Below are 23,211 nucleotides of genomic sequence, written 5' to 3' on the forward strand. Positions count from 1 at the left end.
CGGGCGGCATGATCACCGTGAGGTCGCACCTGATCGTGAAGCAGTTGTCGTGCAGTGGCCCCGATCCCTCCAGTGTGGCCTTCCTGATGAAAGTCCGAGGCCCCTCCCAGTCCCAGCTAGTGAAGGTATACCCCCCATTATAGTAGTTCCAACTTGCAGGCATTGGCTCCCCGGCTTGGTTAAGCACGGTGAAGCTGAAATGTGCTCTGACGCCTTGGTTGACGGAGCCGTCGAGGTAGAGAGTGACGGCTATGTACTCGGACCAGCCCGGGTAGATGCCATTGGGGTAGTAGCGGATGCACCAGTCGTGGCCGCCGACGCGGAAACGACGAGACACGATGCAGTTGGTGCTGGGGATGACTTCCTTGATGTGGGAGTAGCCCTTGATCTCGAGCAGGTGCTGGCCGCTCACCGTGCTCCCAACGAGGGCGGAGGCGGACCGCAGCAGCTTGCCGCTGTCCATGACAGGAGGGAACAATGGTATCGAGCTGAAGAATTTCAGATTAGTAGGCATCTTAATTGGCATTTCATCTGACAGAGGAAATAAAAGGAACCTTGGCATTATTATTCGTTTATTTGTAGTACGTTAAGCTGAGTGAGACCATCAGATAATTATTACAGTGGTTTTACTCCCTCATCAAATTAAAAAGGAATTTGTTTTCGACTTCTCCAAATCTGTAAGGAATTACTTTGACAGCTCTAGCTCTTTCATAAATCCCCCAAAATATGTATATTACATAGGTGTAATATTATGAAAGCTTTTGTCATAACAAATTCGGAAAGGCTAAAAAAACTGTCGCAGCATATTATTGATTCATTAGGTCGACTTTAAGACTCATGCTATTCAGTTGACGAAAATAAAACTGCACCATGCACATGCAAAGAATTGAACCTAGGACCTCCAGTTGCTCAAACAACGGCTCTAACCAACGAAGCAAGCAAACTTTTTTAAATTTTAGTTAAAATCACATGGTACTTACACTTAAGTTACGCACTACTCCCTCTGTTTCATCACAATGTAAGTCATTTTGATTTTGATCAAAATCAAACTACTCCAAATTTGATTAAGTTTGTAAAAAAATACAATAATATTTACAACTCAAAATTAGTTTTATTAAATCAATAATTGAATATATTTTCATAATATATTTGTCTTGGGTCGAAAATGTTTTTACTTTTTTTTTCTACAAACTTGAAATATATTCACTTTGACCAAAATCAAAACGACTTACAGTCTGAAACGAAGGGAGTACTTACATATGTAGGAGTAGTTACATATAAGTTATACTATAATTACATCTAACATATTTTTTAAAAAAAAACTGTCAACATATTTTTAGATACACCCTAACAAATTTCCATGTATTCTAAACAATAAGCATAGTCGAACCTTATATTTTGGTTATATGCATTTTGTAACAATATTATTTTTTATTACACAAAAGATGCATGTGTGCACACATAACACTGCACATGCAAACATCATTCACCTTCCTCCGAATACGCCCCCTAGCAGATGCGCAAAGAGATGAGACCAGCAGTAACTCTCTAACCTTCCTATAACCTAGTTGAAAGCTTATCGTGTGTGTGCAATATCCGTGAGCCTCAGGATTTGACTAGTAAGTAGTGGTGGAGCCAGAAATTAACAAAGCCTAGGGTTAAATAGGGCTCAACTAATGATATATTAATTTTCTCAAAAAATACATGATGAATTAAGAGAATTCAAGCATAATTATGGAGGCAAGCCTACGGCTCAAGCCCAAACTGCCCTAGACTTGCGTCCACCCCTGCTAGTGGGTAGTGTCATACTTGGTACAATGATATGTGTTGCCATTAATTCTTTTAAAGCGTGCTACTGCCATAGTGGTAGTACAAGTAATACCATTGGGATAATTAGCTACCATTAAGTGAGATTTTGTTTTTCCAATTTAGATACGTGTTTTCGCGAAGCCTTGGGATCGATTAGTTCTTAACATGCACTAGAAAGTAATATTGAATCTTATCTTATTAAAACATTAGAAAAAAGAAATCATCACATTTACTCTTAAGACCTACTATAAATAAACAAATTAATTAAAGATCACTCTCGTATGCGAGAAATTAACACAATTATTGTACGAGAAACATAGAAAGATGTGTAACCTGATTGTAAGAGTGGGTTTAGATTGTCGGAGTCAAGATTAATTAAGTGCGGGTTTAGATTATACTAATAGTGAGACCATATGCAAAAAATCATAAATACACATTTTTTTTGAAAGAAGTCTATGTGGAACACAAATAATTGGAATTCAGAATAAAAAAGAAAAATCTACTCTATTTTATGCAAGTTAGAAATTAAAATCGACATATCATAGAGATAATAAGTTTATGCAAGACTACAGAAGAGCCAATCTAATAGTGGCAAACTAGCACACAAGATAACATGTCGTGCAAGCGACCCATCATCAAAGCCAATAACTATGATAATGAATGTGATTTTACACAATTCAAAATACTAGGAGTCCAAATGTCTAATAAGCTTGGTAATGCAAAACCATTGAGGAACAGGATACATTGTTCTTTTTTGGAGGAAACAAGTTATATACTGCTGGGTATGACAATCGTTAGAAACTATATTAAATGGTAATTGTATCTAACTATGCAAATATGTGAGCAGTGGGCACCTATATATCCGCTAGTTAGTTAGTATAAAACCAGAACAATTAACACACCTGGCTCAACTGAATATTACTAGCTTATAGAGCTAGGATAGAGAATTCTCTTGGAGATAAATTGACCGAGATTATATAACTAAGATAGGAGGTCGTTACACACATATTTATAGCCAAGGCCAACAAAGCATCAAGGAGAAGCGTAATGAATTGGTTGGTGGAGTTGTATTGCATTCATTTTGTCCTACTTAGCTAGGAGTCTAGAACTTCCTATTTCCCCTATCGTTTAGCTAGGGCTCATTAAGAACAAACTAATAAATGAAAACTAGAGGAATTTTGGATGATTTTATTCCTACAAAAGAATTTTTAATACGTGGCCTCTGGAACAAACAATGGCCTCACAAATTCTTTTGAAATTTTTGTGGAATGAGCTATTTCATAGGAAGTTGGAGAAAATCTAGCATAAGGTTCTACCTTATGTTTTTTTTTTCTTCCAATGGCACAAGTTTTATGTGTTTTTCTGTGTGTTATCCAAATGATAGTACTGGGATTTTTCTATGTTTTTAATTTCTATAGGAATTTAATGGGCATGACAATATTTATATTTACTTCTTAATATTTTAATTTCTTAATATTCATATGGGTAGATGAGCTAATATCGTCATCTACCCATATTTACTTCTTAATATTTTAATCTAAACTCATATTTACCTCTTAATATTTTAATCTAACTTTCTTCATGTCAGTCCTATCGACTCATTCCTTTCTCGCATGAAAACGGAAGAGAGCAGCCGTGTGTCAAGGTGGCTAGTAGAAGCTCGTCTGATGCTGCTTCACTCGCGTTGGAGCTCGTGAATCGTCGACGATCAATAAATCGCGCCCTCTCTGTCTCTCTCCACTCAATTCTCATCCTGTCATCCAGATCATCACTTTTGCCAGTATGTATATATTATTGTTGGATTAAATCTACTTGTATTTGCCCTAATACTCCCTCCGTTTCAAAATGTTTGACACCGTTGACTTTTTAGCACGTGTTTAACATTCATCTTATTCAAAATCAAAAAATTTAAATAATTATTTATTTTTTTCATATCATTTGATTCATTGTTAAATATACTTTCATGTACACATATAGTTTTACATATTTTACAACTTTTTGAATAAGACGAACGGTCAAACACGTGCTAAAAAGTCAACGGTGTCAAATATTTTGAAACGGAGGGAGTATTTTATAAGATGATAATGGCTAAGTTATCCAGATTTCTTGCACGCTACTATCTACTGGTCTAAAAAAAAGAGACAACTAAAGAAAGGAGCCTAAGCTTTAAATGCTTTATTCCTTTCGTAATGCCATCCTTGGAAGCCAATGGAGGCCCTAGGATTGCCCTTTGTTATGAGTACTAGCTAGAATCACATATTTATGTGTGATGGTTTTTCAAGGGGTCTCTACTAATTGGGAAGGAAAAATAATGTGCTTTTCCTATATAGTTGAGATCGATACATTTTTCTCAAACAATTTGCTTATATCTGACGAGCATATATAGATTGATTCGTTTTAGAAAAAATGTACGTGTAACAAATCTTAGACCTTACTACAAATTAACTTGCACTACTAGAAAAAGCAATTTTCCTGACGTGGGGGGTCTCATTTTCACATGCGGACATGACCCTTAGAGCCAAATGACCGCCTACAAAAATATAAATCGGGGTGAAATTTGATGTCCGCCTGTGAAAATAGACTTGAATATAAATATACTTGCGGGCCCTAATTTTTTCTAAGTCCTCAGTCCTCCCCTCCACACCTCTCCTCCTTTCCCCTCAGGCCCTCACCTCGCCACCGGCCCCTCCCCTCCCCTCTCCTCCTCTCCCCTCCCCTCACTTCTACTCTCCCCGGCAGCGGCGGCGGGCGGTGGCGGTGAAGAGCGGCAGCGGCGAGGAGGCGAGACAGCGTGGCCGAGGAGGGCGACGGAGGAGGGCGGTGTCGAGGAGGGCGACGGAGTAGGGATGCGAGGCGGCATGGCCGAGGCGGGCGACGAAGGAGGGAGGCGAAGCGGCGCGGCCGAGGAGGCCGCCGGCGGCGCCGACGGCGTGGAGCGGGGACGGCGCGGGCTAGGCGGCGGCGGCGGCTCCCCTCCCCCCTCCCTCCCAGATCTGGCCAGAGGAGGGAGGGGGGAGGCCGGCGGTGGCGACGACGGCGCGGGCCGGGCGGCGGCGGCGGCGGCTCCCCTCCCCCGCTCCCTCCCAGATCTGACCGGAGGAGGGAGGAAGGAGGCCGGCGGCGGCGCCGACGGCGTGGAGCGGCGACGGCGTGGGCTAGGCGGCGGCGGCTCCCCTCCCCCTCCCTCCCAGATCTGACCGGAGGAGGGAGGGCGGAGGCCGGTGGCGGCGCCGACGGCGCGGGCCGGGTGGCGGCGGCGGGGACCGGGCGGCAGCGGCGGCTCCCCTGCCCCGCTCCCTCCCAGATCTGACCGGAGGAGGGAGGGAGGAGGCCGGCGGCGGCGCCGACGGCGTGGAGCGGCGACGGTGCGGGCTAGGCAGCGGCGGCGGCTCCCGGCGCGGGCCGGCGATTTTTTTTTGTTCGTTTCTTCTGTTTTCGCAGGCGGGCCGTTGCCCCGACTGCGAAAATCATCAATTTTCGCAGTCGTTGTGGTGCAGGCGAACCTCTCTCCCACCTGCAAAAATTAGTTTTGTCAGCCTGTAAAAATGCTTTTTCTAGTAGTGTTGCACTGGACATGCGTAATATATAAGAGAACTCGTTAACCGATTTATTATCAACGGACAAAACTATGGTTTTGTAGCGAATTTGGCGATTAGCTCCTTCAAAACAGAGGGATAGCTTTTGGTCAGATGCTCGAGTCCTCTCTCTCCACGGTATTTCTCAAATTTGCTGGATCATCGAGGAGCTGCCGTCTAGTACTCCCTCCAGTTTTCAAAATGACGACACTATTGATTTTTTTATCTCGTGTTTGACAAAATTATACAAATATACTAAAATGTCATGCTCTAGTATTTTTCATGATAAACGTTTTTAATAAAATGAATGGTCAAATAAGTGTAAAAAAAATCAATCACGCCACCTATTAAAAACCGAAGATATCGGAGATAGTACCATCAAAGAGGGAACGAGAGAAAGAGAGAATTCCGACAAGCATCTAAGGAAGGGAGCCTCTGCAAGTTTGCAATCTTTTATTCCTTCAAGCAATGTTTACAATCCTGATAGAAACCGGTCCGAGTAAAAAAACACAAGCTCAGTTTTTTGGCCAAAATAAAATTAAAAAAATCAAAGTGAGAGTTTAAAATTTTTGACAATATTTACTCGGATTTCATTGGTTTTTATCGATTTATGCACAGTTCCATGAAATCCAAAGATACCGCTAATGAATGTTTATAGATTAGGTATCGCTACTGTAAACCCTGCCTATAAGTAGTCTTGGTTATGCTTATGCCAAACTTGTAATCAGCGAGGCTGGTGTCCTTTGTTCAGTGTGATTTGGTCAAGGCACACCACAACAGTGTAGCGAAACAGTGCCCTTTTACACTATCTGTTCCTTCCGTAAACAAGGAAAAAAAAACTGAACAACTCCTTGGTTACGGTTTACCTTATATAAAAAAAAATACCACTCTTCTCACAGATAATTATAATTGAATGGGTTATATTTCATTTGTATTATTTTCTTAATTCTTACACACAAGTATATTTAGACAATTAGACATTAAGAACTCATATTCCGGACCGCTAATGTTTACGGCGAAAAATAGGCACTGCATGTTTGTGATACCTTCTTCTCATGTGCTCATACCATCAATCACCCATTCACACTCTCATCCTCATAACTCAACCAAAAAGATCTAAAGCCTCTATTTAAGATTATTGAGCGAATTATTGCTACTGATTATCTACTTACGGATAAATTAAATGTTTTGACAAATACATTTAAAAAGATAGCTTAAAATATGTGGTTTAAGCAATATTAACAAAAAATAATCCTATTAAGAAAACGTATATTTCGAAATGTGGTGGTACAAATAATCCATTTCAGTAATCCGATCAGTAAGCTTACCAAATCATCATCCTTCTCAAACGGTTCGAGATAAGGGAGGAGGTCCATGACGCCGATTAGCAATCAATCAACCAACCAGCTTACAATTCGGCAACATCACATGAACTCGATTCGAACTAAAGACGCCTCGATAAAAAATCCACTTTCCTTCCTCGTTGGCGTATAAGAGATAAATACGCCTTCTTCCTCGTCTCATAGTACTATACACAAACCAATCATCGCGATCCGCCCTCGCAAACAAAAAGAAAAAATAAAAGAAAAAAAGAAAAAACGAAACGAAAGCTTCTTCCTCCTCCCATGGAGTCGCTTGCGTCGCAAGCGAAGCCGGCGGCCGTGCTCTGGCTCGCCGGCTTCCTCCAGGCCGCGCGCCTCCACCGCGTCGTCTCCTTCTGCGCCAGGTTTCGCCCGCTCCCTTCTCTTCTCGCCCCACCCCCACCACTGCTTCCCCATCTCGAATTCTCGATTCTTGGCGCGTCGAGATTGGGGCGATTTTGTGGTGGTGGGGAGGTTTTCCTCCTCCTCTCAATTCGCTGCTCGGTTGCTAACGCTTTTGTCGCGTGCGGATGCAGCTCGAGGCCTCTGTCGGCCAGGATCGCGCAGTGCTTCCTGCTCAACGGGTTCATCTTCCTGGGGAGGTACAGTTTGCTCGTAATTGAGGTTAAAATCTCAGCTTAATTTGTGTGTGTGTTTTTTTTTCGAAATTTATTATGATAGGGGGCGGCCAAAGTTCAATTTGCGTGAGTGACAGAGTAGTTGGGGTATAATTTTGCCTTGTGAAGCAAATTAGCCTGGGGTTAGCGTGCAATCGGCCCATTGCAGTAAAGACTAAAGAGGCTAGAAAATTAGCGAATCGTAGTACATGTCTGAGAATGTTTAGCCTGGGATGCTGTAGGGTCTCTGATGGTGTAGACAAATATGCTCTGCGTTTTGGAATTATTCAGGGCAGTAGGGCACAATGAGCACTTGATTTTTGATATTTCTATTCTCTAGATGAGTCTAAGCGGTCTGTCACTTTGTTTACTCAAGTTCTTCTACTTCGGGATTAGGGGATTTATATGCAATGTCATGATCTTGTTCTCAATATTACTAGCATGGCTGTTTTTCTGTTCCATCTCATTAGTACCCTTTCTAAAATAATTCTTACACTTTATAGCTTGTTAACCCTAAAATCGGTGGTCATTCCAATCCTTTCGTGGATACTGCCTGGGGATTGCAGTCAGTTGCAAGAGCAGCATCTGTGTGATCACACAGTAGCTGTAGCGACCTACTCATTTCTACGCTCTGTTCTTATTCAAATATTCTATGTAAGTTTTTCTCTTTATGCAGTGAAATATATTAAGGATACTGATTGTGTTGCTTTTTTCAAATAATTGTATAATTACTTTTTAACTTCTGCTGAGACTGGAAGGTTATCAATTAGAAAATAGCAATTGAATGATAGACCATGGTAACTTGTCTTTTCAGTAGCACACTTAAACTTTAATATTATAACTTCAGTAGGTGGTTGCAGAACTCATGACTTTTGTTACAATGATGGTTCAAAAAGGATATGCTTTCTCTTCAAGGCCGGAAGCCTCAATTATATTTCCCAGTGACATCTTGATGTTTTATATGAAAATTCCTAGATGCAAAATAAGAGTAGTTTTTTTCCCCTGATTCCCTGGAAATAACTTCTGTTTTCTGTTAATTTACCTCCCCACCATGACCTTCAGTACTTTATATAGTTTAGTACCTTAATTTATATATGTCCATTATTACATACTTGACAAATAAAAAGGAGAAAATCAAAGTGTTGTGTATTTCTGTTATATGTGGGTTTCTTATAACAGAATATCCTTTTCAGGTATTATGGTTTTATCCACTTTACATCTTCAGCTTCGTGTTGAGTACACTTTGGTACGTTTAGTCTCTGTCCACACTGGATATCTTACTTCCCTTGTTGGCCATACTAGTGGTTTACTTTTCCTTTAAAGGGCAAACACATGGATTGAGTTGATAGCAGAATTACCTAGCAGCAATTGATATAGTATCTGTTTTTACAATAAGTAAATAGAGAAACACAGAATGATCATAACAATGGTACTATGCATGTATGAGCCTATCATACCACAATTAAATCAGTGAATTTCTGTTGAACTTTAGTGCTTCTAAATGTCAGTATTACAATATTTGGTTCAGAAGTTACCCATTTTCAATTTGTGGTACATTTGTTGATTCATACTCTGGGATTATGAGCTCAAACATAAAATGTTTCAGTAAGCCTCCTCAGGGCATTATCATAAATTGCAAAACTTTCTGTTGGATGCACGACGGCACCCACTTTCTGTTTCTTTTATCACCTCATTGATGGTGTTTCGCATAGTTTCATTTGGTAAAACCCACCTGTCTTGTAAGATATTACTGCAGAATTAAGAATCACTGAGTAATCAGATCAAAAGTGTTACAGTAATCTTGTATAGACATTTGTATTAGCAACATAGCTTGAAAATATTCAGATGAGTTTGTAACTCCTATATTTTTGTAACATGCAGATATAATTACTCTCTTTATGCTTTCATTTCTCTAAATCTTAAGTGAGTTCTCTGTGTTGCAGTCCTTGGGTAGTTGGGTTCCAACACTAAACTGTGATTAATAAAATCTAAACCTCGATTTACTCATAGAAACTTATTTACAATTTCTCTATGGAAAGCTCAATTCTTGATTTTTTTTTTCTGCATTGTTAAATTATTACAGGTATGGACTATTGTTTTACCATCCTCAAGATTCCCATATTTCATATACTAAACAGTGGTGAGCCCAATTGTACCTTTTGTAACGTTGGCCATCTCACGTCAGGTATAATGACATTGCTAAGCGTGCTTTGGATGTTGTGAAAAGAAAGAGCCTAGATGCAACTAAAGCATTGGATGCTCACACCATATCTGAATCAACAGAGAAACCTGAAGGATTTGATGAGTAGGTTCACATGAAAACTTGTTGATTGCTTGTTGTTTTTTCATGTTCTGCATGTTGACATGCTATTGTTAGGGTTGCAATTGGTATTGGAGAACAGGTCTATTCAATTCTTCTTTTAACTATTTTCTTTATTGAGGTATGTTTCTTTGCTCATGTCTTTTCATTTGTCATGACTCCCTTCACATTTAATTTCACAGAACATGTTTTTTGGCACCTCGTGCTCATTTAAGCTTATCTAGTGCTATTCTTTTATGCTATCTTTTTCCACTGATATTTAAGTTGATGCTTTACAGGTTTCAGTGATTGGTTACATACCTTACTTTGGGAAGCCTATGAATTTCCTGCTATTATCTTTGATGTATGCCTACTACTGCTTCGAGTATGTACATCTTAATGTCTTTAAGCATTCTTTCAACTCCCTATGTCTTATACATTTGCCAGGTTACTTTATTGTTGTAAATTTATTCAAACTTTTCTTGTCAGGTACAAGTGGAACTTCTTTGCAGTGAGCCTGAATGAGCGGCTTGATTTCTTTGAGTCAAATTGGGCCTTTTTTGCTGGATTCGGTATGTTGATGATCAGTCATTGCATATGGTGCAAAATATATGCTTTTGCCTTCTTAGGCCATGATGCGCTGCCTGTTTCAGCTTTGGACTATAATGCAAAGTGATTTTGCATTTTAAAGTTTTGATTTTTAAGAGTAATTTAGGTAGATTTTTACTTGTATTCTTAGCGATCTCAAAAAGATAACTGGACAAAAGTCACAAAAGAGAACTCCTAAAATCCTTATGATTATTCAAATGTAATTGTTGGAAAAGTAATCTAAACTATAAACCTTTTTATTTCTTGTGCATATGTTCTTGGCAAGAAATACATGCATCTCTAATCGCCTTTATGGAAAGTGTTAGTACTTATGGGATCTTAATTCTCTCAGCTTGTGATCATCATGCTTAGCAGTTAGCAGATAAGTCATCTATTGGAAGTAATCCTGTACCAAGCTGAACGTTGAGCAAATTTCTTGTAATTTTCATGGACAAATATATGTCGGATAGGTTCTCAGGCAGTCCTAGCCATTTGCGGCACACATGTTCCTTATAAAGTTTGCAAGATCCTACATAACTGGCCATTGTTGATCTGTTACCTTTATAAATGGCATATGTTACTATGTAATTCTGTTTCTGTACATTGTTCAACTTACTCCGTATATGCTAGCATTTACCCCATATGTGATTCTGACATGTTCTTTGATACCATTTTTATATAGGTAGTCCATGTGTACTTCCAATTTTCTTCTTCTCTCCTCTTACAAGTTATGGTGTAATGGCAATACTTTATCCACTGGTATGGAGAAACACTCACTAGCAGCATTTTTTTGTTTCCATTTAAACAGCATGCAGACATACTTGCTCTTGTAAAATAGGTATAGAAGCTAGACATGGAAAATACCTTAAAAGCACTAACTCATAATGCCATTCCCATTTCTTATTTGGGCCAATTTGTTTGGTTCCATCACAAAAAACACAGAGTTGGAAAATACTGTCACACCTGTCATTGACAATTGGGTCCAGACACCTCATGTCATGAGTTATGTCACACCTCATGTCATTCTTACATATGATGTTAAATTGTAACTCATTTATCTCTACGATGGTATTTTCCAAATTCTCTTATTAAAAAGAACCCAATTCGCAATTCTACATCCAGTCCTTTTCTCCACCGAAACTGGTGTGGAAACTGGATGAGAAAACAGTATCTGCCTTTGTTCCCTTCCATCTAATAAAATAATATTTCCCATCCAACACATTCTGAGTGCAGTTATGCAATGTTGTCTGTTGCAGTTTGTATTGACTGCTGCAGGTACCCAAGCAGAAAAAGTAATTGATCAACTGAAACCTTCGCATGGAGGGAAACTGCAGAGAATACCTGTGTTCTTCATAGCTAAGCGACTAACGTAAGCACTCCTCATATCACTCATTCAAGAAAATTGCATTGTTATATTATTCAAGGCTTCACAGGAATCATGCCATTTTCTTGTATAGAATTAGCTACCGGTGCTAATGATGTGAGAATATTATTCTTTTACCATATCCATCCAAGTAAAAGTTGGTATTGGTTATTTAGTTCTTATTTTCATCTTCTTATAGTCTTAATCCAAATTAGAATTCAGTACAGTATGCTGAGTGTTAGTATTCAGAATTTCAGATTAATTTCCTTTTAGGGATCATCACAGTTTTCCTGCACCACTGCTACTTTAATTCCCTTGGGTGCACTATAATGTATTGAAACTTGTCTGAAACTGTATATGCAGGACTCAAGTGCTGCAATTGTTTCCAGAGGTACAAAAAGAACAATGAAAGGATCCACATAACCATAGCAAAGGAAACAAACGCTGTGCTGGGCTTATCACAGTGCTGCTGTTCAAGTTACACCCGAAGGGTGTATAACCAGAAGCCCGCACGCCTGCCCGACATTGTAAAACTGTAAATATTCCGTTCCATTGCGACTGTATATATGGGGATAAAGGGAATAAGAGAAAACTATACCTGTGCATATGATGTCATTCATATTTGTGTACATAACAGCAGCAACATCTCTTTGTTCTACGAAATGTTATAGCCAGCAGAAAGGTTAATGCCATTATTAGTGCTAACTTCTAAAGTGATTCTCGTTGGTTCTACCCTTCTAGGTTTCTAGGTTCACTTTGTGTATTCGAGATTTGCATGAACGCGTGGCACATTTGACATGAACACAGCCTAAGTCGTTAGGAATTTAAGACGTCAACTAATACTTTGACATATTCATGTACATCTTTTCTTTTTCCTTTTTGGCAATGATATATATTGCGTAATTCAGGACCCAGGAATACGCCGAGTACCTGCTTGACTTGCGTGTACATATACTCCATGAAAGCGAGCGTGCGTATTTTGTGCTAACCACTGTAGCTTAAGACTGTTTATCACTAGTACTATTTATTAAGCCGAATTACCGAATTGACGTGTAAAGGCTAACCATATTCATTAATTCATGGATTATTTAACCACGTGACTAGGTCTCACACGAATATTTAGCGCATTTTTTTTCACACATCAGAAATTTCAATTGACCGAACGATTTCTCTATGTACAAGAGCCAATACCAAGATTTAATATTAATGTTAGTATTAGCTTAAAAATATGAACATCATTAGCTTATTTTTTTCATGGAAGCAGCCTTTCAGATTGTATGAGACCGGTTTTGTACTTTTGTAAGATGCTAGACAAAGTTTCATGATTTCATCGGTGCAGCATTATTAGCTGGTAGTTTGTCCTCTTGTAATTCTTTTCTCAGTGCATGACCATCCATACTCTCATGTCTTCTCCATTTTGAATTAGCATATTAGCATGCAGTCATGTACACAATAGTACAATACAGCTAGATGTGTACAATGACAATTCTAAATACTAGAGTACTATTACTACTATTATTGCTTAGAAACGACCAAAACAAAGGCAGCTGAACCCCGATCAGCGACTAACTTGTCATCAACAATAATCAACTATATTTTCTCCCCCAATCAAAGCATGCATGGTAGTCTGCTTTCTTCCTGGCAATTTTGTCTGCCATCTTCCTTCAGTTTCTATCATGAATATTATACATAAAGCATTTTCCTACAAATGTGTAAACATTTTTTTTATATGAAAATGATTGGATGGTGCAGATGAACTGGACTTTCATGATAATAATTCACATCTCACACAAGGACGAAAAAGTTGGTACTTTATGAGTTACACCTCCGTAAAAAAATACAGAAGGCAACTTAAAAATAATTTATAGGTAATTTTTATATATATTTATATTGTTTGTAGCTTAAAAGCTAGTGTTGAAAAATATACCGCCATATAACAGAAAAAAATACTAAAATTAAATTAATGTTTTAAAATTTAAATTTTGGTTGTGGCTGATAAACCACCGAGCATTTGTGTTTTCTTTTACTTAATGCATTCTGTGGCCGGTGATCGGATTGAACAGTCTTTATTTAATGCATCCCCTGTTTCAACTAAGAAGAGTTGGCTGCTATGAGCTGCACCCTAAATTTTGTATGGCAACTGGAGCAGTTCCAATTCTTCCTTGTGGATTTGCACAATTCTCTCATTTCGTGCATCGGTGCCTGTCATCCTTGCACAGCATCATTGCTTGATGTTGTGTTGCCACCTAACTCATTAGCATAAACAAAAGGATGAACAGGAGCTAAGCATCTTACCCACTATTGGAGCATTACTTGATGCCATTGCCATGTACTCCATTACTACACCAATGCAAATACAAAGAACATAAGTACTCAGTTTCATCATGATTACTAAAATTTTTGTGGTGTCTCCGGCCAAAATTTACCGTCGGCTATGATTTGCAAAATTTGGTACTCTAAATGTTTGCTGTCTCTTTACAAAAACTCTTCTATGTTACTAGATACTCCATTGAGTTTCTTGGCATTGTAGGGATGTACTAATCGTTAATGATTAATCATTATATATGGTTCATATAATACCAGACGAATGAGCATTAATTGGTCGTTATTACGAGCCTCTCGAGCTAATCAATATCTCAGATGCAACTTAGATCTCATGATGGATTGGTGGAGCCGCAGCTGCAGTGGATGTAGCTCTCAGCTTCCTGGACCAGTACTACCACTGCCCTTGTGCTGGGTTCACTGATCCTTTTAAGAATGTTGAGCTAGCTAGCTAGTTCATCTTGGCAAGCAACAACTTCATCTTCAATGCACTCGCATTACTTGCATTGTGTTATGATCTCTTGTCTTTTGGCAAGCTTGTTGGTGCGAAGGTGACCGGCCCTGTCGTCCGGTGCGTGTACCATCACCATTCCATCGAATCCATGTTATGATGTGAAGTCAACTTAAGCGAAAAAAAATAGGGTCATTTGGACATGCTTATGTTTGATGAGATGTCTTGTTGCAAAGTAGGCACCTTCATGTCAAGATATATATTTACAGTGTAAATGGCAAGATTCCCAGTATTATGGTAGAGAAAGTTTGCTTCAGATGAACTTGAATGTTACACTGATTTTCGAAGAAATTGTTGGTTTCCCTTTGCGCCGCGTTTGGAACGAGGGAATTTCTTCTGTGTTTTATTGCGGGAATTGAACCTTTTTTCCTATGAAATCTATTCAATACTTCACCAAGCATTACTCTACAAGAAAGATGCAATCAAATATATGGTAGTACATATTAACAGGCAGACCTTTTTTCCTGTTGGTTGTCAACATTATTGTTTTGATTCCGTCGACCCACAAATTAATCAATTTCTTGCTTTTCTTGAAGACTAAAATTTCTTGCTCATTATGATGCTGGTTGAAAACCCCTGTTTGCGCAACTAACCCATAGCGTATATGTTATCCCAATGGGTGTTAGGATGAGTGTCTACATCCATTACCAAGTAAAAGGATCATTCCCCAATCGGATACAGGTAAAATAAAGGAAATATTACTCTCTGAATAAGCAATGCAATTAAGCAAATATAATTGCAACAAGCTTAATTAGAGTTTATAATAATTCCTGTTATTTTCTCGCAGTGGCACTGCTCATCATCAGTGCAATGGCTGTAGTGCTGTACTAGGCTTGTGTAAAGCGCCGAAATGCAGCTGTGTTCCTCTTCTTCTTTTCTGCAGACAACAGAAGCTCTGTCTCCTCGCCGTGCCGGTCTGCCCCTCTTTTCCACTCGTGCATGCATGTACTAGAAAAGATGGAATCATGGAACAATATGGTACAATTAATTAAACTTATATCAACTCTTACTACATTATTGTGCCTTTCTATCAAAAAAAAAAAAAAGAAGATAGGAGCATATTCAATCTACAGAAAGTTCCCCGCAAAAAAAAAAAAAATCTACAGAAAGTTACTGAAAGAATATTACGAGTATTAGCCTAGAATTCAGCGAAGAAGCTCCACCACGAAACTCCTACATTTATTCGAAATGGCTTTTTTTAAAATTTGCCTCGCTTTTTGCAGATCAATGATTCGAAGAGGAGAATTTCTCACGAACTTTTCCTTGGGATTTCCCTTTCGTTTCTTTCTTGCAGAGGTCGTACTGGCGATGTGTGCGCGCGCGCACACACTCTCCTCTCCTTTCGCTTTGGCTTCCGGGTGATTGTCTCCGCGATACCTACGCTAGCTTTCGGCTAGCCAGAGGAATCGGAAAAGCCAGAGGAATCGGAAAAAAAAATTCTACGAAAATTTTCCTTTTAGCTTCTGGAAAGGGAATGAATTGCAATTAAGAAAGGTATTTTTTTTCTTTTTCTTTAAGATAATAGAATAAAATTTTAGTCTTTACTCAATGAGCTACAGCCAATTATTATATAAATTCACCCGATAACAAGCACAAACCAGGAAGTCCATAAAAGCACACCCAAATAACATGAAGCAAACACAAACTAGTATGCACCAACGATAGATAAAGATCTCACAATTATTGAATCTTATTTGTGAACCTCCGTCTAAAGTTGACGAAAACCGCATGATCGTTGATTCAAGTTACGACATGTAGTATTTATTAACTCCATGTTTTCATTACACCTTTGTAGTTGAGTCTAAAATCGAAGCCAATATATTGCCCTGAAAATTACATATATACATATATATATATATATATATATATATATATATATATATATATATATATGTTTATATATGTTTTTTAAATGGTTTGGCCCAAAATTTAAGAAAGGTTTGGAGTAATCTAGCTAGAAATCGATCTGTTGATAATTGGTCGATTCGTACTAGTACTTGATTAGGACTTTGGAGTTTTGATGCTGCTCTGTATTTTTGCACAGTGCACTAGTGGAAGCCGGCACAGTGGCGTCTCTGTGACTGGCACGTTGATGACATGGCACCTACTGCGTGTGTGCCATGGCTGCCTTTGATTTGTTTCTGGCCAGTGGTAATCAGTGATGCGTGGTTGCTTTGGATTGAATATGATGCTTAATTTGGTGTAGAGCAATTAAGCAAGCCTAGTTAACATCTCAGTTGGTGCATGTAATGTACTATAGTATACTTTTGTGTGCTTAGTCAGTACTACCCCAGTTGAATTTATTCTGGTTTATGCATGCAAAAAAACAAAAACCAAGGGTCCTTGAATTTGAGCACAGAAATGGAATTTTCTCTCTATGCCTCCTCCTTTTTGAACCAGGACATGATTTCCAAACTTTTGAACTGCTCAGTTTTTTAAGAACCTTTTTGAGCATTTAATTTTTCCAAGTTTTAAGTAGTTAATCCATTCGTTTGCACGCTCAAATATTATCACAAAATCAGATAATGCATCACTCGTTCTAAACAAAAGAATTGAGCATATAGTGAAATTTTCGTACTATTCATGTCAAATATATATAATTTGATGAAATGGCACCGACCCCACAATGTGGAATTTCATGTAAGTAGCACTTTACGGATTTTTCTATGATTGGCAAAGTGAAATGACACTATCACACCAACCCCTCGTACGTGGTGTGGTAATGTTAATTCGGTACACCAGTATGCCAATCAGATCGATATGAAAAGTTTGCCACGCTAGTTAGATTAGCGTGGCAAGACAATACTGTTGAAAGATGTTGCAGGTGGCGTGACAATGTTTTTTCATCATGTCGGAGAAATGCGGGGTTTTTCGGCTAGTTACATAAGATGGTAGGCTAGACAACCTGGGTTCGAAGCCTTACCTCTTCTAATTATTTGATATTAAATCCTTCCCTAATATTCGCGTCTTTTTAAATTGGCGTGATAAAAGATTCAGATGTAAAAATATTTTTTTAGGAGGATTTACTTTTAAAACTTAAAAAGTTTTATTAAAATTTCGCAGCTTGCAACACTGATGACCCTACAAGTTAGAATCAGCATAAATCGTAATTACGAGATGGTTGGTTGTTAGAGTAGCTGGAACAGATGATTAGATGCAACAATAGGCATGTAATCCGACAAATCAACCGATCATTTGCGACCTTTGCGTCGTAAACAAACGGTGTGAATTGGCCAGGGGTCAATCGGCGGCGGGTTAGTGCGTCCAAATCTCCGTTTATAAAATAGTCATGAGAAAATCATACTGTTTTTCATCCGTATCAACTGATGGTTTCGATCGACCAAAAAAGACAAGAAGTACTGGAGTTTGAAGGACGCTGGAGGGTGCCAACTCTGTTTTACTTGGTTCCGTCGTTACCTCCCCGTGTCTAATCCACATCTAATTTATTGACAAATGTTTTTTTATAGTACATCAAGTTGGTAACTAAAGTTTCCTGGAATTGAAATTGGCTTATGCATGCATATGTTCCATTTGATATGACAAATGCGTTTATTTCTCGTGTCAACTGGTATTTGCGTTAAAAGGAGAACTAAATTTTCAGTTGAATATATGGCCTCAGCTCATTGAGATATCCTCTTCTAACTGTAGTTGTTTCTTTCCGTATATTTTGAATTCAGTCCCATCATTTTTTCCTACAGCTGACTATAGGCCGTAACACTTATTAGGGAACAAGAAATAATTTATAGGTAATTTTATATGTGATGTTAGTGACTTAAAAGCTAGTGATGAAAAATAAATTACAACAAGAAACATTAAAATCAACTATAAAATTAAATTTTTGGTAGCGGTTGATAAGCTTATAGAGTATTAATCATCATATAAAGTTTTTCATTAGGAACAAGAAAGACTTAACTACCGTATATTTTATTTAATATGAGTATGTGGTAAGAAAGAATCAAGAAACATTCCCCATATACACAGGAAACAAGTGTTTAACTACTTCTAAATGCATAGATTACAATAATGTTGCACATCAAAAATAAAGGATTAAGGTTATATGATGATCAATTTAAAATTTTCAACTTTTATTTATATGATAATCAGTATGGAACGGAGCGAGTAGTATATAATTTGATACCTCATGATAACGGCGTACTAATAATAAAACGGCAAATTTTGCTACAAAACACCACGACTTCGTGGTTTTAGCCGTAGGATACCGCACGAACCCACTTTAAAAATATGTCTAATAAAACTGGACACTCTTCATTGGTATACACGCTTGAAAGATTCACATATGTTTACCTATGCTGCGAAGGATTACATTACCATCTCAAGTGACAGATCCTCATACTCCTCTGCTGACGTGTACAGAGCATGCCAGCTCAGCATCCACGTCACGCAACTCCCCGATCCCACGTGGTCACCGCGACCTCTCTCCTCGACTACTCCATAAAAACCCAAGCGAACTCACGCCTCCGCCTCCCAAACTCCACCCACCCACCCACACCGTCGCCATGCCCACCGACGCCGCCGCCGCCGCCGCCTCCGCCTCGCCGTCGCCGCTCCTTCCTCCGGCGCCGCATTCCGCCGCTCGCCGCCGGCGCCGTCGCCTCCTCACGTCCCCCAACCCCTCGGTCTCCTCGACCTCGACCTCGACGTCGTCGTCATCGTCGTCGTCGTCGTCGTCGTCCAGCCTCTCCTTCCCGTTCGCTCCCTTCTCGCCGGCGCCCTCGCCGTTCCACCACCGCTTCCTCTCCCCGCTCCGCGCCTCCGCCGTGCCCTTCTCCTGGGAGCACCGCCCGGGGATCCCCAAGACGCCCGCGCGCCAGCACCGCGGCGGCGGCGGCGGCGGGAAGATCTACTCCACGCCTCCGCCGCTGCCCCTCCCGCCGTCCCTCCTCTCCAGCAAGGTGGTGGTCGCCGACGAAGACGGCGGCGGCACCGACTGCTTCGCCGTCTCCGACGACGACGACGACGCGAAGGCCTCGAGGAGGAGGAGGCTGCGGCGGCGCGTGCGGAGGCACCACCAGCGGCGGCCGGCGCTGGCCGCCGCCCTGACGGACTGGCTCGCCGTGCTGAGCCTGTACCGGTCGTGCACGAGGTCCGTCGACTGCCTCGCCGACGCCGGCCAGCCGCCGCCGCCGCCGACGACGACGCCGGCGGCGAAGGCCGGGTGAGAATTGAGATACGTACGTGGCGTTGCGTTGCGTGGACGGGTGGGTGCGATTAAGAGTGTGATTTGCGGCGGATTAATCAATAATCACGTCGATTTGTGCGACACTGTAATTAATTAAGGTGGGTTTTCTTTTCTTGTCTGTGTGCATGTGCTTGCTCGAACATAATTAGTGGATGGATTAATTTGACACAGTAGGCTGCTAAATGACTGTCTGTATTAGTACGTGCTGCTGCTGTTGCGATTGGTCAATTTTTCTTCTTCTTCTTCTTTTCCTTTTTGAGAAATGTAATTTGGTCGCTCATGTCATGCTAATAGTACTCCATTCTGCTCTGTGTGTGGTGTTGCACGTTTACTGTTACTCTTGACATGTTTGGAAGAGTTTTTAATAGCCGAAGATTCTTTTAAAAGCTGCAGCAGTAAGAAATTTTTTGAACGGTCTAAATTTTCACTTAGATTTTGAGAAACTAGTCATAGGAGTAGAAGTTGGGTTTTCCAACTTCTTCAAATTCTCACCCACAAACTTTCGATCAGCTATCTCTCAGAATTCTAAGCTTCTCGAAATAAGACCTCTGTTAGGTTTCTGATCATGTGGACTGTGGTTAAGGGACATCTGCCACTGGCTGGTGGGGTTCACTCACTGTAATTTTCACCTCACATTCTAAAATAAACATTACAAGATGTGTTCTTTTTTACAAAGACATGCATTAAATAGTTCGCGTTTTATTTGATAACTAAGTTCACATATTAGACCTACCAACATAGATACTGCTTGGTTATCGTATTACAATTCTAAACGATTTAAAATTTTTAAGAGATTTTAAAGAAGAATTATGGAGATGTTTTCCTTAAGCTATGTAATGAACGTGACAAAAATAACCTCTTAATGTCGTCAAAAAATGGTACTTTGGATTTTTGGATTATAATATAAAGATTGGCAGGACTTAGAGTTTTTTTTTTTCAAAAACACAGTACAAACGCTTATCCCTATGAACGCCCTCACACCTTACCCCTATGAATATCTCCGAAATAGTGCACCGGCATATCTTGAGATTGACGAAGTCACCACGATTACCTCGCTATCAACGAATACGTCGCCTACCACTGAAAGGATAAATAGCCGTAAATGCGAGCACCCATATCAAATCTAAAATTTGAACCCGTTTACCAACGATGTATCTCGGACGAATTAAGAAAAAGAAATGTAAATATTTTTTATACCTAGCATAACTTTATATGACCAACAGTTCAGCTGAGATCTCTAGCGAATGGAATAGAAATGTTCCATATATCTCCAATATAAAAATTAAAAAATGATATCTGGATCCGATATATGTATATCCTCTGTTCTTGTTGTATTTTTTTTCTTCTACATTTGGCCACTGCTAATTATGCAAAGGATTAGTTCAGGTTGGCTGATCAGCACATGCACTCGGCGGTTTGAAACCAGCTGCAGCTCTGCATAAATGGATAATTAATTTGTACAAAAAAAAAATCCATCCACGTGCATACATGTATACTGTATACTACTGCTCCCTATGTCTTATAATATATTATAAGTCGTTTTGACTTTTCTAAAGTTAAATTATTTAAAATTTGATCAAGTTTATAAAAAAATATAGCCGTTTATAGCGTCAAATTAGTTTTATTAAATCTAACATTGAATATATTTTGATAGTTTCTTTGTTCTTAAAAAAATAGTTTTGTTTATTCTTTCAGAAAAATAGTTTATTTGTCTTATATTGGAAATATTGTTATATTTTTATGAACTTGGTCAAAGTTCAAGAAGTTTGAATTAAAAAATTAAAACGATTTATAATATGAATAATATAAAACAGAGGTAGTACCGCAGTACGGGATGTTCCAATGTTTTATAGTTTCCCCTTAATGTGACAATGTATGAATGAGCCTGTTGTCTTGACAGCATGTTAATCAAATGGATGTCCAAATCCAGTCACCAAGCATTCAAAATAATTACAAAAATGCAGTATCATGGCCCGGGTTATAAGCACAATTTACATGCACCTTAAATTGCATATTCTAAAAGTACTAGCTTTGTGCCTAGCTATGTACACTGGTACGGTTCAAATTAAATTTACGGCAAATTATTTTTAAAGAAAAGCAATCGTCCCCAGTTAAGTTATTTTGAATACATGCGCGCGCACAAAGAATGGCAAGCAGTAGATATATTTTGATGAAATTACATTTTGCATAGTTTGACCATGAGAATGTGCTGTACGCCACGCTCGTCTATCGGAGCCACTATTTTCAAGTTTGAAACAAAAATTACCAACAGCTCACATATTTACATTAACCTTCGAGTGTGACCAAAACTGTAATTTAAACCAAAAATATGATAAACCGCAAGACAAAGATAAGCATAAAAATGTTTGGTTTTTTTGACAAACTCATACAAACAAAAAAAAACTAAACCAAATAAACAGTTTTAATAAGACAGTACTAAACTTCACAACAATCTTGAACAACCGACAAGTAGAAAAGAAAAATTAGTAGCAAAAAAACAAAACCGGTGTTTTCTACTGTGTCACTAATTTTGTTTTAACCGGACGATTACATGAAAACCAAACCTCGTTTTTGTCAAGTACTACTCATCCCAATCAATTAGTGAGTACGAAGTTTAAGAAAAGAAAAGGATTAGCCAGTAGTACGATTAATGTCTCGATCAGACAGGCGATCAGCTCAGTAATCACTCAGCCTTATGTCACAGATCGTATAAAAATGCAAATTAATAAGCTACTCCCTCCGTCCGAAAATATAAGGATTTTCACTATTCACATATAACGGTTTAATCACTCGTCTTATTTTAAAAAATTGTGCAAATATAAAAAATGAAAAGTTGTGCTTAAAATACTTTAAATAATAAAGTAAGTCACAAATAAAATAATAATTTTAAATTTGTTGAATAAGACGAATGGTCAAACGGTGCAAGAAAAATCCTTTATATTCACGGATGGAGGGAGTAGTAGCAATTGCAAGATGCACAGTATACAGGCAAAGCTAGCTGTAGCACTAGCACTAGCAGTAGTGGATGCAGAGACAGCGAGACAGGGAGTTCGTTGGGTCGCGTCCCTCGCTCGTCTTGACCACGAAAGAGCCTTCCATTGGCTGCTGCTGCTGGTACAACCGCATGCTAATTGGAGTAATTAAAAGTCATCTGTAAGAACTAGACTACTCAGCTGGTTGATGTTGAATTTGAGCTGAATTTCCTATGAAATTCATGTGAATTTGGTGTTAAACTCCAGCAACAGTGAACAGTGCAGAGCTCGCCTGGTTAGTTAGGTGATGATGAACATTGGACAGGGCTATGTAGCCATTTGTGCCACCCAAAGTCAAATCGCGATCAGGAAAGTAGGTTAGCATAGCATCGGTGCAGGTGTGACACTGTTTCTACCAAATCGCTCTCAGATCTGCGTGAGTAACCAAATTGATCGATCGGCGTCAGATCTGGGCAGATGGACTGATGGATAGCAACTTCTCTGTCATCATGGTCTTCAGTAATTCAGGGAGTATACTGTACTTCTTCTGAATTGGATCAATCGGAAGAGATAACTTGATGCTAAAGCTACTAC

At 39.3% G+C, this 23,211-nt stretch overlaps 3 protein-coding genes across 3 annotated transcripts in view; 2 read left to right on the forward strand and 1 right to left on the reverse strand.

The window, feature by feature from the left end:
- LOC127771611 (BTB/POZ and MATH domain-containing protein 1-like) overlaps positions 1–2,773 on the reverse strand; it is a 3,475-nt gene extending 702 nt beyond the window's left edge. Inside the window, exons 1-2 of the mRNA XM_052297542.1 lie at positions 2,712–2,773; positions 1–488 (exon numbers count right to left, since the gene is read on the reverse strand). The exon at positions 1–488 is cut by the window's left edge and continues 702 nt beyond it. Coding sequence (XP_052153502.1) covers positions 1–463 — 463 coding nt within the window. The 5' untranslated portion in view covers positions 464–488; positions 2,712–2,773. The remainder of the gene's footprint in view (positions 489–2,711) is intronic.
- A 4,172-nt stretch (positions 2,774–6,945) lies between these two features.
- LOC127772179 (protein EI24 homolog) lies at positions 6,946–12,548 on the forward strand. The gene is made up of 11 exons (XM_052298173.1): positions 6,946–7,110; positions 7,282–7,347; positions 7,866–8,016; positions 8,556–8,608; positions 9,548–9,667; positions 9,740–9,803; positions 9,961–10,046; positions 10,151–10,233; positions 10,932–11,008; positions 11,506–11,618; positions 11,976–12,548. The coding sequence occupies exons 1-11, from the start codon at positions 7,010–7,012 to the stop codon at positions 12,019–12,021; spliced, it is 960 nt and encodes a 319-aa protein (XP_052154133.1). The 5' UTR covers positions 6,946–7,009; the 3' UTR covers positions 12,022–12,548.
- Positions 12,549–18,944: 6,396 nt separating this feature from the next.
- Positions 18,945–20,191, forward strand: LOC127771452 (uncharacterized). Its single transcript, XM_052297365.1, has one exon. The coding sequence runs from the start codon at positions 18,963–18,965 to the stop codon at positions 19,623–19,625; it is 663 nt and encodes a 220-aa protein (XP_052153325.1). The 5' UTR covers positions 18,945–18,962; the 3' UTR covers positions 19,626–20,191.
- Positions 20,192–23,211: the final 3,020 nt, after the last annotated feature.

Source organism: Oryza glaberrima, chromosome 4, assembly GCF_000147395.1.
Source record: "Oryza glaberrima chromosome 4, OglaRS2, whole genome shotgun sequence".
Lineage (NCBI taxonomy): Eukaryota > Viridiplantae > Streptophyta > Magnoliopsida > Poales > Poaceae > Oryza > Oryza glaberrima.